The sequence below is a fragment of the Pleurodeles waltl genome, chromosome 3_1, assembly GCF_031143425.1.
Source record: "Pleurodeles waltl isolate 20211129_DDA chromosome 3_1, aPleWal1.hap1.20221129, whole genome shotgun sequence".
Lineage (NCBI taxonomy): Eukaryota > Metazoa > Chordata > Amphibia > Caudata > Salamandridae > Pleurodeles > Pleurodeles waltl.
In genome coordinates, this window is record NC_090440.1 from 620,080,480 (window position 1) to 620,097,934 (window position 17,455).

The 17,455-nt window shown below is 41.1% G+C and overlaps 1 protein-coding gene across 2 annotated transcripts in view; it reads right to left on the bottom strand.

Annotated features, from left to right (window-relative positions):
• Positions 1 to 17,455, bottom strand: part of PIDD1 (p53-induced death domain protein 1) — a 154,461-nt gene that overhangs the window by 58,039 nt on the left and 78,967 nt on the right. For both annotated transcript variants that reach the window (XR_011201390.1, XM_069223108.1), the window contains exons 7-8: positions 3,450 to 3,578; positions 2,101 to 2,277 (exon numbers count right to left, since the gene is read on the bottom strand). Coding sequence is in view for 1 of the 2 variants with exons in the window: in XM_069223108.1 (XP_069079209.1) it covers positions 2,101 to 2,277; positions 3,450 to 3,578 (306 nt within the window). In the remaining variant the exon portion in view is untranslated. The remainder of the gene's footprint in view (positions 1 to 2,100; positions 2,278 to 3,449; positions 3,579 to 17,455) is intronic.

Consider the following 17,455-nt stretch of genomic DNA (forward strand, 5'->3'; position numbering starts at 1 on the left):
TGTCTGGGCTCGGAACACCCTAGTGTCCCTTGCCCTGCCTTACACTTACCACCCTTGCCACCCTTCAGGGAGCACGCTAGGGTAATTCAAGACATGCTCAGGGTTGATCAAGGCATGAGAGATGCCACCCTGGGCGCAGACGCACCTGCACTGTCAGGCCTGATACATGTGAGTTAGGCAATTCTGGTGGGTGGCACACTTAGTACAGCACCCGACCAATAGACAGGGCTGTACCTGCTTCGGGTATGTGGTGTAACCTTTTACAGGGCACTCCTGGGTTCAGCCCCTCAACCGACCACGTACGCGCCCCTGCCTGGCCTATGTAGGAAGGGCGCATGCACCTTCCTAATGGGAAAGTGCCCAGAGTCCTAAGGGCACACCAAGAGAGTCAGCAAAAAGCCAGGAGAAAAAAGCAAAAAGCTTCAGGGAAATCCCCTTAACAAGGCCATGTCCAACACCCCCCAACCAACCCAGGTGTCTATATATTAACTACAGTGTATAGAAGCACTATTCCAGGTAACGTACATTCTGAGGGACTGTTGGGAAACCTGTGATGTAGTAGGTGCATGCCATTTGACCATCCTATGCATGTGTACACAATGCATGTTAATCCTGCTTAGTAGACGCACTCGCTTTGGGTGTAAGTCTGCCCCTCCGGCTTGCTGGCTGCAGGGAGACAAGTAAGTGAAGATACTAATGGAAATGGTGAAACACTAAGGTATGAAACAAGTGGGACTCACTCACACTGGTTGACATGGAATGGAGATGGGTGTACGGCACCAGACGTCAAGTAACGCAGTTGAAATACACACAATGGAATTGGAAAACATCAGTTTTAGCAGAAATCCTACAAGCTTTACAATACAACAAAAGCAAAAGCAAAATATCAAACATTTGCATCACAAAAGGAGAAAGCAAAAATTTTTGACTTATCTGAATTTAGGCGACAAGGAGAACCAGGACAAGGTAGTTGTCCTCTTAAGACTTGACTATTTAGAAGCTAAATGTATATTATAAATAACTTTTTTCTGATTTTTTAGATGGGAAATGTTTGGTAATGTGCCTCTGGCCAACTCTTAGTGAGAACAAAGGGAGATGGGGTGTCCTATCGTGTTTATAGTCAATTATATGTGTATTAATTACGCTAGCATAAGTTATTGGCAGAGAGGTTAGGAAGAAGCGAACAGGAGCCTGCTAAAATTACTTTGTATGGCCTTCCTCAACTTAATGTTGTTTTACTTGTCATTTATATGAGGCAATAAAATGCATTTTACTAAAAAATGAAAAAGTATCTATTGTTTTCCCCCCCAAACATTATTTAGTTCATTAATACATCTTGTTGGGAACTATGTTCATCTATAATATCATCTTTAAAAACCAAATATCAACTAAACAGAGGCATTGTATAGTAGAGCTGCTGAGCTCTCCTAGTTTCTGTAAGCCATCTATAATACCCAAAAGCATGTAGTTGTGCTAGGACATATTTGTATATCTTGAGCATTTCCCTCTGTTTGGCCAAGACCGCTAACAGCTTTTCTGTTGCAGTATCTCACTCATTCTGGAGTTCCAGGCACACTTGCGCTGAATTTGCCTACAACATCTGCCACCCTTGTTGCAGTTATCCTTGCTACCCATTAAACAGTGTAGGGAAAGTGGACTGGATTGTTAATTTTTCTGTCAACAAAATCTGCTTATGTTTGTATGTGCATAATAAAAGTGGATTTGTATAGTCCCTTTGACATTAGTATTTTATTGTGTAGACACTCAGACAACGGGTAGCAGTAGTGGAGAAGTAATTAGAACTCTAGCCATTACAGAAGGAGGAAATAACACCAAGTGGTAAACCGACTCCAATCTGTCATCAAAGTTCCCCATTGAAAAACAAAAAACAAGCCAAAATGATGAAATTTACCACCTCAAAGAACATCGCTGTAAAATGGTTTACAAATGGGTAAAAGCCACAATCAGCTTTCTTAGCATGAAGCTTTGATGATCATTCCACACAGTACTAATGCTGAAGCATAGTCCTGCAGAGCCCTTACTCATTACAACTGCAAATGAGTCTTATGGCAGGCTTGAATGTGCAAGATCCACTCCTACCTGCATCTTTACAATTCGTGACTCCTCTGTGGCCCCAGCAGGAAACTTGACGCGGATGCTGGGGTCCACCCTGGAGAAGAGCTGGGTCCCATCTCGCGGGACTGTGCACTGGTCCTCGACAAGCCGAGAGATGACTAGAAACCATGAGAAGTGGGCCACACTACATTTTGCCAGGTGCTGCGCTCCATCAGTACACATGGGAGAAGGAAAAAAGAGAAATCAGTCCCCTGAGTTAGATACCAAACATGATTCAAGGTCTATCTGTAGGTTATGATCTGCAAAGAAAAGTTACTTCTCTTTAACAAAGGGTTTGCGGCGTGGTAAGTGAAAGTTATAGAATTTAATGTTTTGCATCAGTGGCATAGCTGTAATTGTTGCAGCAGGTGCAGTGGCAACAGGGTCCAGGGTTCTGTGGGGCCCAATCAAACCTAATAAACGTTGTATTTTACCACCCAATCAACTGGCGGGGGTAGATTTTCACTGCTTGCATTTTGGCTCACTGCACCCTCGCTATGACAGTCCTTTGCATACAATTGTAATCTTAGTACATGGATCCAGAATAGTTTTAAAACTTTTAAACAAAGAGACAAAGGGAGAGTCATCATCCCTCAAAAAGGGGACAGGGTCCCCAGAAGTACCTCTGATTCAGCTATATATTCTAATGGGCTTGACAAGCTGCAGAGCGAGATCAGGTCATCTATAATTTCTCATCTTTAATTCAAAGTAATTTGGGTAGGTCGCAGAAGAGCGTGTAACAGATATCCAGCTGCAAGATCACTTATGGTCAAGTAAATGCTGGAGAGTAGGTAGAATATGTAAAATGTTGGGGAGCTGTCTGCATGTGTGCACAGTGGAATGTATGCAAGGGCTTGAAGACACACTTGTCTGAGGCTGCAGCGGCGCCCAGTTGTTTCTGCTTTCTAACTGCACTCTACTTATGATCTGTTTTGGAACTTTCTAACATAGGTTGCAAGCGGGAGATGGGAAGCGGAGTGTGTGGAGGCTGATGTTTTGTAAAGCTCAAATTTAAACAGGACCATTTGCAGTTTGTGATATTTTGTCAGCTTCACCGCGCTTTCAGAGGTTCAGGCCTATTAAGGAAAGATCAGAATTTGAGTAACATCAACCCTTTGTAATATCAACCCTTTTTGAGGCCCGCGCCTGTTCTGATCCCACTTTGCGGTCACAAAAGTGAAGGTGATGGACAGCACGGGAGAACAGTACAGACATCTGAATATCCACTCTACCCATGACTTTGGATCCTCAGAAACTGCTATTAGAAAAGGGTATGCTAAGACACGGTTTTGATTCCTTTTTGCCCAAGAAATAGATAAAGGGATAGTCCCTACCTTGTGCTTTTCCTTCCTCTCTTGCTTGGTCTTCAGTTCGCTCCAGTTCTTGCCACTCCGGGTCCGGACCACAACCTCCCGCTTTCGAAGGGATCGAGGTGGCACATAAGGCATCCAGATCTGAACCTCCTGGTGATGAGGGAAAAAATACTAAGTGTACTCAATTAGAACCAGTCTTTCCATACACTTAGCAAAGTGGAGCATTCGGACAATCGAATTAGGCTCTATAGATTGTGTAAAGTTCTGTGTAAAAGCAGGATTAGCCCATGCTCTACAGCACCTCTTCACTCTCCTTAATTTGTTTATGCATTCGGACAGTAAACAAGTGCAACCACATCACCATCTTTCCAGACCTCGAAAGTCTTCACATTAATGACAAGCATTATAACCATTCAGGATCTGTGGAAGGCATTAAGGAAGTTATCTAAAGGCAGCATCATGTCTAAATAGATCAACATAAATGTACAAGACAAAGTAGGGTGATTTTGTGAAAGCGTTTAAAAAGTCAAGACTTGCAGAGGATCACAGAAGACACTGTCCAAACATCATATATACAAATTATGGGAATTGCTCTATCTGGCATTTTATGTGACAACAGACAGGAATCCAGCATATGCAAATTAGTCTGAGCGCCAGCCCAAATAGTCAGTCCGGTTGAAATACTAGGCCACATCCCTTCTGCATCAGAATACAGGCATCTACAGATAAGTGTTGTGCAACTGGAGCATTTAAGCACAGTGAGCTCAGGACCTCTGGGTAGGTACACATTCCTAACCCCGTGTAGGGTAGCAGGGAAAAGTGACGAATGCAAAGGCTTCAGCCAATGTACATTATGACACAGGGAAATCCTCTGGCTATAATTCCATCCCATATTTAGCTCTTATGACCCATCACAGCTGGGAACTAACTATATGCAAGCAGTCTTGGTCTGAGATTAAAGAAACTGCTAGGCCACATCTTATCTATGGCAGCTTGAGTTATTGGACAAAGCGAACTTGGGAATAAGGCCCACTCTCACTTGGAAGCCAAGACAATGGATGAACACACATGGCCCAATGATTCTTGGCCACTGGGCTCCCTTTGCAGTGGGGATATGGTTTTGCAAGTTAGGTTGGACTTCTCTTTTGCATCTGGGTCAAGATTATTTTGCCAGTGGATGGTTCTCTTCTGTAATGGCAAGCTAAAAACAATGGAATTGAAAGCCAGTGGTTAGGACATGTTTGTTCAAATATTTCCATACAACCTTAGTTTCTTGTTTGAAAAACAATGAAGACCACTTGTTTGAGCCAATGAGAAAAATCTGAGCCAATAAATGTTATCCAACTGCTCCATGTAGTGGACTCAACACAACCAGATCAAAGTGGCCTCCGATTCCAGGGATATGACCTGGAAGAAACAGCAAACTACCCAGATCAGCTGGTGAGAAAAGTGTCATTCCCCAGGAACAACCAAAATTGGGAATGGCTTTGGAGCTTGAAGGTTACCTAAGGGATCCACATATGCTATGAGCTCCAGGCAGAAGAGACTCTAGCAATCTGGGGGTGTAACGTACACAACAGCACAAGAAAAATACAAAGAGGCGGGCTTTGATCCAATCCGGTCAATTTGGAAAAACATATGTGAACAATTCAGTTTGTTATGTACATTCTAAAAATAGTATTGTGAAAGAAAGGTTATTTAGACTACCCTAGTTGCTGGCAATGCACCAGTAATTTTGTGTATACTTGTAGTACCTGTGCCGAATGGGCTCCACTAAGTGTGTCCCTGATGCCCGGAATGTGTGGCAAGTGAAGAGAAAAATGAATCCTGGCACTTTAACTATTGTCCAGCAAACATTTCCTAAAGTAAGAAAAGAACTGCATTTGGTCCACTACTATGAATATTTAATTTATCATTTCATAGGCAAAGTTTCAGCCTACATGTGTTCTGCGTGGGTCATCTGGACCAGGAGTTCTTGCAAGACTGTAAAACAAACACACAACACTAAAGACGTCCCAAGGCTACATACATGTATCTTTAAAAAGTTTTATTTTAGTTACCAATACACTGATGTTAAGGTGACTCATGATATCAAACACAAGTAAGGGAATTAAAGTGCTATAGGTAGTTTTCAACAAAATTTACCGAAAGTGTGCACTCCATTGCACAAGTGTGATGGATCACAGCACTAATAGTAGCATAAAGACCAGGGAAAAAAGATGCTGTAATGTTTAGATTACTTACCAGTACTTTTTCTTACTCTGATTCTTCCTTCCTCGTCCCAGTTCTTAAGTGACAAGGAGAAGCCTGCCTCTCCCAGACCGACACCCTGTACAGCAACTCTCTTTTGTACAATACTGCCTTGAAAAGGGAGTTTTTCCACTCTCCCTTAATGCCCTCACACAGCCCTTGACAAGGAATTGGTGCACATATTCATAGCAAGTAAAAAGTCTAAAATCACTAACAAAGCCTAGTCCTGGCCCCCTGATGTACCTCCGTAAATAAATTGTTGTCCAGAGATTTTAATTTTGCATTTGTGTTTTTGTATTATGAGAGAAGTAATTTAGCTTGGGTAGATATTGCTAATTCGGGGCGTTTTTTTTCTGGATGACAGTTTTAAAAATGGTGGATGTGTTGCAGTAATGAGGTACTATTTCAGGAACCATGAGACCTATACACTTCATTTCGGTGTCAAAACATAGGCTTTGGGGATCAAGTGGTCTTGTAGAGACAGAAAATAACTCCTCGGAGCAACAATTCTGCCATTGTTCAAAATGGCAGCTCTATAATGATGTGTAGCCTTCATATTGGTAATTTATTTTAATATTGTCTTTGCTTCAGGTTTTCCATTGATTCAAATTTGTAAACATGAGTGAAGCAGGTGGTAGCAGAGGATCTTTACCTTCTGACAGAGTGTTGCTAACTACTAAATCAGAGGACTCCTTCAAAGAAAAATTAGTCATATGCCAAACTAATACGAAAGAAAAGCCAACATCCACTGCGGCTGGACAGAAGAGAGTTTGAGATGTTGCAGAAATATGGCAAGGTGAAGTTCACAAAAGATTGAAACTGATGGGTGAAGAAGATCAAATATTTGACCATAGTAACAACAAGTTCTACAAGTCTTTTTATACACTGGAAAAAAGGCTGGAAAAAAATAGTCAAAAAATAGCAGGAACCAGTGAATCACAACAAGAATCCGACTCTTCTTGGAAAGCGACGACAACCAAACCCAATGCTTGTCCCTTAGAAGATCGATAGGTATCCTCGCCCACCTCCAACAACTGATCAAAAAGCAGAGGATCTTCAATATGTTATTTGTGGTTTAGCCAGAAAAAAGGAATGACGAAAGAACAAAGTACAGAGTATGTGAGTCACAAAGGGCAAACATGTTTTTATCTGTAGCTAGTTTCTTCCAAGATGAAGTTTTCAGACTAGCAGCTGATCTAAGCAGCGAGGTGAATGTATTTGCAGCGGATATTTGTGCCCACCGAAACTGCATGCATGCATACATACGAAAATATGAATGTACAATGAGCTCTCCCAGCAGCAACGTACCCGCCAGCCTTCAGTTAAGTTTGTACTCTTTGAAAAAGCTAATTAAGTTTTAAAGCCACTATTGAGTGCTGGCTACGGGTTCACACTCAATGAAATCAGAAAAATAATGGTCAACATTGATTAAACTGTATTGATCCATAATAATGAAATGAAGATTTTTCTGGCGAGAATGTAAAATAACAGAATTTGTTTTTGTCAGTCTAACAAAAAGAATGAGCCACTTATGGTGTTCTCAGCTGGTCTGATTTTTGAAGTTCGTGCTGCCAAAATAAGACTACCGGTGCAGTAAGAGCAGCAGGAACCATTTTAATGACAAATTATATGATGCCCCAGAGCTATGCAAATCATGGGAGTCAACAAGAATGCCTAATGTAGTCTTCACATTTTTTAGATCATTGTTTAATATCAGCAAAGCAAAACTGTTACAAACAAAGGTTCTTGAGTTCAGAACAGAAGCCGACAACAATAATGATAGCTTTGAAGATATAAGCGAAGAAGTGGAAGACAATCCCATGAATCGGCAGGCTTATGCTACGCAAATGTACTGTCTTTTCCAAATCATGTTGTATGAATTACAACACGCCAAAAAAGAAAACTCTGCTACACATGATGACTGCCCACCCAATCTATGACAGCAAATTGGAGGACGCTGACCTTCGTGTTGTGCCACATGTGGAGTGGGCTGTTCAAAATTGTTCAAATTGAGTGATTGTACTGTTAAATGACACAGATGTTATTATTGTGCTACCTAGATTTGTTGCAATGTTCATAAGTCAAGGATTGTCGGAGTGTGAAAAGAAACTTAATCCTGTTTCATAATCTGTACAAGAAACTTGACCCAGAGATGCCTAGTGTTCTTATCAAGACACGTATTTTTACATGTGATAACACTGAGCAAAACTGGAAAAAAGCCTGAAGCTTTAACTGCTGAACCTGATAAGTTTCTAAAAGGACTTGCTGAGAGAGAAAATGAATGTGACTTTAAAGGTGTAGAAAAATACCTTGTGTATGTGTGGAAAACAAGTTCTGACTGTTACACATCTGACGATCTTCGATACAATGAGTTCAAGAGATCAGTCCAGCTAAGTGACCTTCCACCAATGTAATATTCTGTGCGTGGACACATTAAAAGAGCATTCTACTTGATCAGAAGATGTGTAAATGTTTTGGATCACGCATATGTAGAGAATGATCCGTGTGAATTTGGTTGGGAAGATATTGATGGGGTGCTAAAACCTACAAAAAATCTGAAGCCTCTACCCATAGAACTTACACGTATAGGTGCTTGCCAAACCTGTGCTACCAAAAGATTTCCCTGTCGATCTGCTCTTCTCAAATGTTCAACATTCTGCAAATGTACCACAAGCAATTGCCGAAACAAATAAAGTGAACTATGTAAATGTGTCTAAAACAGGAGTGATATTTTTTTTTTTTTCATATTCAGATCATAAACATTGTTTGGTGCATACATAAAAGGATTAAACCACTATTTGTTTCATTTCTATATACGTTTCTTCTCCCTCTATTATAGCTGCCATTTGGGAAAATGGTGGAAGAGTTGCTTCGAGGAGTTATTTTCTGTCTCCATAAGGCTACTTGACCCCCAAAACCTATGTTTTGACACCAAAAGGAAGTATATAGGTCTCATGGTTCCTGAAATATTACATCACCGCAACACATTAGCCATTTTTAAAAGTGTCATCCAGAAACATTCGGCCTGGATCAGCAATGTCTACCCAAGCTAAATTACTTTTCTAATGATCCAAAAACAAAAATGAACATCTCTGGACAACAATTTTTTATGGAGGGGCTGAGAATATTTGTTGTAAGTACTGAAAAGAGGAAGGAAGAATCAGAGTAAAGGAGATTACCCATAAGTTACCTACTCCTTCCTTGTCCCATTCCTTGCATCAGTGTTTCCCAAACTGTGGGTCGCGAACCGATTTTCTTAGGGTCGTCTAAGTCCGAACAATAAATACAAATGGCTTTAAGCTGTATACATTCAGCAGTTGGGGAAGCCAAAAAGAAGCACAATTGTTTTGTAATTCTAAAGTATGCTGAAAACGGATTTTAATAGGATCACAACAATATCAAGACATTATGCACGTGTGGTGCACAAATGTTACAAAGTCAGACACTCGACTTCTACACAATAACATTTGAGAGCTATATAAGTAAAACTGCATGTTTATACAAAATTAGAAGCCATTTTAATGGAAAATATGCTGTCTGTACATGACAATGTACTACAACACAATGCTTGAGTTAATTTTAAAAAATCAACCCTCCGCATGTCAATTAAAGGCAGGTGGGTCATGAAAGTTTGTTATCCTACAAGTGGGAAATGGTTCTATAAAGTTTTGGAATCACTGCCTTCATGATGAGGATATAGCCAAGCAGAAAGTCTTTGTTGTGGTCAACCAGCCTGATCATAAGACATACAGAAATCCAAAGCAATGAAATAATACCATGCTTCTGTTTTTACATTACGGAAAGTAAAAGCCTTCCATGGTTAAAAAAAAAATACACATTAATATAGCAACCAATGACAAAGACATTTCCTGTAGACCACAACCAAATCAAAATTATAGTGGAAACTGAACATGGAGGCACCGCCACTGAGCTCACGAAGGTGCTGACTTGGCTGCGTATAGCTGGAAAGCAATACCAGGAAAAGACAAGCCGGCTTAATTATCCAAAAAGATTTAATAATTTATCCAATGGCCCAAAGTCGAAAAAGAGGTTTTGAGACTCCTCTGAAAACGACATAGAAAATAATACCTTCAGAATTCTGACCGACTGTTTACAAAAAGTAGTTCAAATCAAAACACCGGCTGAAGGTGCAAAACAAAGTTTAAAATACAGTGGAAAGGGTTAGAAATAAAAAGAAAGGAAGAACTTTCAACCCCAAACATCAAAGGGTTAATTAATAGACCAAAATCAGGGTCCAATCCTATTTCATAAGGACAGAAAATATCCAAGAGTAAGACTGTTTGCTCAAAACAGAGCTCATCTCACCCTGAGAATGGGCAGGTAACACACTAATGAGAAAATAAAATAGGAACCTTCTCAAACGCTGCAAGAGAGAAATTTATAAGGCAGACAACAAACAAAAACAGGTCACTACAAGTAGAAATAGGCCAAATCCTTCTGACACCACAAGGAAAAAATTATTTAAGAGAAATGCATTTCAACTGCCAAACAAAGAGAGGCCACTGCTGAAGTGTTGTGAGAGTTATGAATGACAGGACTCTCTTGGCTCCTGAAGGACACTGTGACTTAAATGTTAGAACGTGGTGAAGTGAATACAGGCTTAGAATGTTGAGTTCACTGTTACACGCAGATTAATAAAGACGTGTAATACCCATCTCTGTGCGTGGCGTATTTATTAGTGGATACCCCGGCAGAGGGAGACACTCAAGACCATACAACTGGCGACAAGATAGGAGATAAGTATCCTGAAAATCAACACTGCTCTCCTAGAGAGTTTGACATGGTCCAAGCAGACTGCTCGTGTGTGCCACGTGTGCCTCTGTCGAAATGCAGAGTCGACATTTGGAGTATGTGGAGTCAAAGCACAGCTCCAGCCGGTGTGAAGAGATTGAAGATAAAGAAAGCTTCCCTGAGAAGTCTACACATCGGTGGCCGAGAAGCTGCTGGCCAGGCGGTAAAGAGAAGTACCGTGCTGCTATGCAATGTAAAGTTATATATTACACGGAGTGATAACATTAAAGGCAGATAGAACCAGGTTTTGAAAGCACAGCAAATACTCACATTTCCTGCAGTTATCAAAGATGACCTAGAGGCCACCATGTCCAAATTTCTCAGAGATGGTGTGCATGAACAAGTTCACTAAGACCACCGAGCCGTGTCAGAGAGAACTCCATCCTCACTGTCAGCTAATTTAGTAAACAGTTAGAATGCAGATGCCTTCCTGAAGCCCCCGCCACCACTTGATACTGCCAAAAAGCAGAATAGTGGTGATAGATGGACTGCTTTGACAGAGACATTTGATGATTTCACTGATGAGCTGCAAGAAACTGATAACAAGAAGATCATCAAATATTTCAACCAGAGAGTTGGTGAAATCCTAGATCTATTTGTTGAGAGGCTGGATAGGCTCATGAAACACTGTAGGTTTAATGAATTTAATGATGAGAAAGCAATACGTCTTAGAGTAATTGACGGATGCCTGTCAGATTCATTCAGACAACGAATGCTGAGAGAAACTCTTAGTCTGGAAGGAGTTCTTATAGCTGCTAGACCTGAAGAGCATTCCGATCGACAAGCTGCTGATTTGGAGAGAAGAGGTGTCCAAAGTGAGTCAGTCATGAACATGAATAGCAAGCAAAAACACAAAGCTGAAGGACGCAATGTGATTTCTCACAAAAAAGAAGATGTGTGAATTGTTGTTTCCACATGAAGGCAAGTGTCCCGCCATTGGAAACATTTGCAAACGCTGTAGGAAGGAGAACCATTTTATAACTTTTTGCAAGGCAAAAGAAAAAGTAAGTGTGTCACGGCGAGAAGACAAAATGTCTGCCCAAACGTTCCAGAAGTGAAGTTCGGAACACACACACAAGGCCAAGTGACACCAGTTGAGACAAATCAACATCAAATGAAGTAGATCATCATCTAAATCATCATCAAAAAGTTCTTCAATATCAAGTGAAAGTGGAAAAGATGATTGTGCAATATTGAGGTTTACTTCAGAAAAATGTGCACGTGGGAAATATCAGTCAAAGAAAAGACGATATGAAAAAGCACCAAAATCATTCAAACACTGTCTGAAAACTACACTGAAAGTAAACGGTTGTTCAATATCTCTCATTATCGACAGTGGTGTGTCAATAAACATAATGCCTGAAAAGAAATATAATTAATTATCCCCATGGCCGACGCCATCAAAAACGAAAGTATACACGTGGGCTGCATCAATGCCATTGAAAAGTCAAGGTTCATTTGTAGCGATGATGAAATACAAGAAGACAAAAGTGCAAGCGCCCATTCATGTGCTTCAAGGTATGGTGTTAAGTGTTTTTTTACTCAGTTTCACCACAGCTGGTGATATGGGACTGATCTCAGTGAACTACAACATGAATGCTCATCATGAAATGGTAAGTCAGTTCCCTTTTTTGTTTCCTGGGTTAGGAAAACGTAAGACTATGAAATTACACTTGCATATTAATGAGGATGTCTGTCCTGTTGCACAAAGACACACAAGAATTGCATTTCATTTACAAGAAGCTGTTGAAAAGGAACTCGAATCATTACTTAAACATATCATCATTGAGCATTCTACTGGTCCAACACCATGGGTTTCTCCCATTTTGTTAGTACGTAAGGACAGTGAAGGGGCTGTTTGCATCTGTGAGGATATGTGTCAAGTGAACAAGGCAACTGAAAGAGAACAACATACAAGTCAGCGCATTGCTGACATGATAATACAATTGAATTGTGCGAAAGGCTTCTCTGGCCCTGATTTAAATAAAGGATAGCATCAGTTGGAACTCAAGGAGAATTGCAAGTACTTTGCAACCTTTTTTTTTAATTCTTTACAAATAATAGTCTATTTCTATAAAAGAATAAAGTATGGTGTGTTGTCGGCTGCAAAGATTTTTCAGGATGCTATTCGACGTATCATACACCCTGTCATAAATGCTTTCAAGTATAGTGATGACACGGTTTTCAGAGCTGCACAGAAGGAGCATGATAAAGCTCTCAAACAAGTGTGTTGTTTACTAGTTGATGCAGGTTTAACTTTGAATGCTGAGAAATGTGAATTTAACACAGCTAAAGCTCTTTGGACACATATTTTCTGATGGAGGTATGACACCTTATCCCGCTAAAGTGCAAGCATTGTCAACTGCAAGTCCCCCATAAGACGTTTCCATTTTATGTTCTTTCCTTGACATGGCCAGTTACTTTTTCAGATACATACAAGACTTTGCCACTGTGAGTGCTCCATTGAGAGACTTAAAAAACAATAATGTTTTATTTAATTGGTCATGTGAAAGCGAGCAAAGCTTTAAGAGAATCAAACAAGCTATTGGAATGGCATATTTTGATCCGAAGCTCGATAAAGATGTTGTTGTTGGCGCTAGCCCAGTCAGATTAGGTGTAATCATGGTCCAGCACAGCAGCACCCCAGTTCTCGAAGACATTGTGGCATATGCAGCCAAAGGCTTGGATTGTTAAAGGAAAATGAAGGCCTATGCAGACAAGCGAAAACATGCAAAAGATACTGCCTTCACAAGAGGAGATCGAGTACTTGTCCATCAGCCAAGCAAACGTAATTCTGACACTCCATTTGATACTGAGCCATTCCATGTTGTAACCAGCAAAGCAGATGACTGCCCAACATCCTGGGAAGTCCATTACCTCAGATTCCTCACAATTAAGACATGCAGTTCTCCACTCGTAAGATACTGATGTCAACGTAGAGACAGAAAGGACAATTGAAAAACCCCAGACTGCTGTTGCTACGGCATCGCCTACGCAGATCATAGACACTGCTATTGCTGGGTTCCCAGTTTCCGAAGACACAATCAGGATGAGTAATCAGAGTGCCATGAAGGCTCATCAAAGAGCCATGATTGTATAAAAACATTGTAAAATATTGTACTTTTTTATTCAACAGAGAGAGAGATGTAGTGTTGTGTGAGTTATAAGTGACAAAGCCCTTTTGGCTCCTGAAGGACTCTGTAGAACTGTGACTTAAGTGTTAGAATGTGGTGAAGTGAATGCAGGATTAGAATGCTGAGTTTGCTGTAACACACAGGCGAAAAAGATGTGTAATATCCATTTCTATGTGTGGCAAGTTATTAGCAGGTCCCACAGCTGTGGAAGACGTTATGACCTCAAGGATCATTATCTCGAAAAATCCTCTCATTATATTCACCTTGAAAAAAAAAAAAAAAAAAACCTAGGTAATAGTTTAGGATCATTGTAAAAGGAAACCGCAAAATGCAGAATGCACTATTCACAGTAGAAAGCTCCAGGGTGATCACAAACTCGACTTAATTCAGCCTTTCGTGAAGTTTGAATCTCCTCTGAGTAAGACATTACCCTGCTGAACTCTGGGTAACAGGTACAAAAACAGGATCAAAACAAGCACCAGATTGTAGCAGAATGGTGTCCAACTGTAAGACTCACTGAAGAGGAAACCCCCCCCAAAAAATGGAAACGACTGAGGAGTGGATGTGACTGCCAAAAATTTATCTTTGCTGAACCAATCTCAGAAAATCAAGACCTTGAAGACATATAAACATCTCCCTGGAGAAGGACGGAACTAGAGCTATCCATAGTTCATCATAAGAGAACCAGTACAAGTGAAGACATCTCCCTGACATCCATAAACAAGCAAGTGCAATGCAATGGGTCTCGCATTTGCTTGAGTTAGTTATTAGCAGTGTAAATTCCTAACTGGATTTTTCTTGCCACATAAATTGAAAATGAAAAGCAAAACTGTTGATATAAGCAAGCCGATTCCAAGCGCCACGACCGCGATGGGCATGAGCGCAAAGAAGAGACACAAAAGGAAAAAGAAGTTCGCTTGTAATCAAACATATCGGCAAAAGTGTAACTATCCATGTAACAGGGTCAGTGCCTAAGGCGGTAACAAAACCGTCCCAAGGAGGGATGAATGTAAAGCATTTACCAATGATAACAAAGGATTTTTGAAAGGCAAACCCAGGAACTAGTGATAGTGATGGGTGTGTTGTGGCCAGGGTTAAAAGCCTACAGAGATTACAACACGTCAGAGTGCTTCCGCGCTCAACCTAAAAACGACTATCAGGCAATAACTCTCAAGTAACATTTTTGTTCTAACTACTGAACTACAGCTATTTATCTGAGTGCAATACAATACCTTGTGCCTTGCAAATGTGGTCTAAGACAATTGAACACCTCTGGACAGAAGCAAAGTGTTTCTAATTTGACTAACCAAACAAGTAGAGTCCTTGAAATTTGAACTATCACTGAAAACCCATGTTGTTAAAGACACAACTTAAACCACCAACTTCCATAAACCATATCATGTGAGCAGGAAATAAAAGGGACTCTACATAGACTCTGATGGGTTTTGGCTCTCACTGAAAAATCAACCCTTAAATTTGAATGGATAGTATAAATCAACAAAGTTCTATCTTGCAGACAACAGAGGACCCAGATGCAGGTTGACCTCAGAGCATCATAATCCCACAAGATATCTATTAGAGGTAGAAAAAGGAAAGCTGGTGAAGTCTTAAGGAATCAGTAAAAAATAAAATCACCAAAACTGCTGAATTATAAGCAAAATGCTGACTGAAGCAACGTCTTATTGCAAGCAAAAAAAGCACTCAGGCTAGACTATGAGAAATAAGTGTATCCACAAATAAAACTCCTAAATATTCCGGATTCTGGCAGGGGTGGGAATGGAATATGTTAAGATTGCTGAGAACACAATGCTGCTGAATAACAAATGGTGAATGCAGTATCTTAAGGATCCTGAAAGTAAATGCCTCTGAATTCAGAGATTGCATATGTGGGCATTAACTCTGATCACTTCTCCCCACATGGCTAGTCATTTGTATAAAGTAGGGAGGTGCTATTGACCAAATAGGAAAAAACGAATTACAAAGGTTATACCGTCACATAACCCAGGAAATGCAAGCAAATTACTTGCTTGTTACATAGAACTTTAGATTTAACATTCTCAGATTTGGACCAACCATGCAGCTCCCCACAAGGTAACGATTTCCCTTGTTCCAGACACCATTGGGGTATAAGGACACTGCAAATAGGACACACAACCCATCCAGATATGATCTGGTATAAAATTAAAGATATGCCTGAAGAAAATACTTCTTCTGCTCTATTCAAACGATATGAAGATCCAGCGACAAGCCATGGACCAAAACATTATATAACATGTAACACCATTCTAAAACGTTAATACAGTTAGAGGCTGGCTTAGCCTAGAATTAAAAGACTAATTAAACTTCCGTATGTCAAAGGCTTGTAAAATACTTTTTTTAAATGTTCCATCAATTAAGCTGAAACCATACACAATAGGTAGAGCATCCAAACTCTCAATTCACCGTAAAAGGTAGTAGCGACAAGTAACAACTGCCAATGGTCCTTGGTGAACCATCATTTGTGACATGAGGGAGAAACTAACAAATGTTCCCCTAATGAATAGAACAAAAACACTTTTCTCCCGCCAACTGTGGCATCTTTCAAATTGTTGGACAATGGAAAAAGACAATCCACAAACTCCTGAACAGATTTCCCTCTTTAAGTCAGTACCATCAAAACACCTGTAAACAGCCACTGGCAAAGCCGGCAGGTCTCGCCAATACAACAGCTATTGCCTGTGGCAATATGTTATGCCATTTTGTACACCAGTGTGGTTGTTGTTCAACATGGCTAAACCTTAGTGGCATAGAGTGTCAGAGTTAAGTGGGGGAGTACAGTGTCAGAGTTGAGAAGTGGAGAGCAGAGTTCAGTGGCAGACTGTCGTGGAGTGTAGTGGGGTGGAATAAAGTGGAGTGGGTTGTAGTGAATTGAGGTGGATTGAGTGGAGTGGGGTGGATTGGTGTGGGGTGGATTGGACTGGAGTGGGGTGGATTGGATTAGATTGGGGTTGTTGGTTTGGACTGAGTGCTAGGGCAGGGTGGATTAGATTTTACTGAAGTGGGCTGGATTGGACTGGAAGTGGGGTGGGATTGGGGTGGACTGCAGAGGGGTGGATTGAAATGTCGTGGGATGGATTAGATTGGGGTGTGGTGGGCTGCTGTGGGATAGACTGGATTGGCGTGGGGAGGTGGATTGGTCAGGTGTGCTGGATTGGATTGGGGTGGATTGGAGAGGATTGGTGGGGTGGATTGCATTGAGGTGGGTGGATGGATTAGACTGGAGTGGGGTGGAATGAACTGAGATGGGGTGGGGTGGACTGCAGTGGGGGATTAGAGTTGGGTGGATTGGCATGGGGTAGGCCGCATGGACTAGATTGGAGTGTGGTTGACTGAACTGGGATGTGGGGGGGAGGATTGTGGTAGAATGGGGTAGATTGGAGTGGGATGGACTGGAGTGGAGTAGGATGGATTGCATTGGGGTGAATTGAGGTGACGTGGACTGGAGAGGGTTGATTTGACTGGGGTGGGTGGATTGGACTGGGGTGGGGTGGTTGGATGGTGTGGGATGAATTGGACTGAAGTTTGGAGGCTGGAGTGGATCCGATTGGGGTGGAAATCAATTGGACTAGGGTGAATTGGTTTGAGTTGGGTGGATTATGATGGGGAGGAATGGATTGGATTGAGTGTGGTGGATTGGGTGGGGTGGAATGGATAGGTGGGGTGGATTGGAATGAAGTGTATTGTGGTGGATTTAAGTGGGGTGGATTGGACTGGAGTGGGTTGGATTGGTGTAGGGTGGATTGGATTGGTGTGGGGTGGATTCAATTGGTGTGAGGTGGATTCAATCGGTGT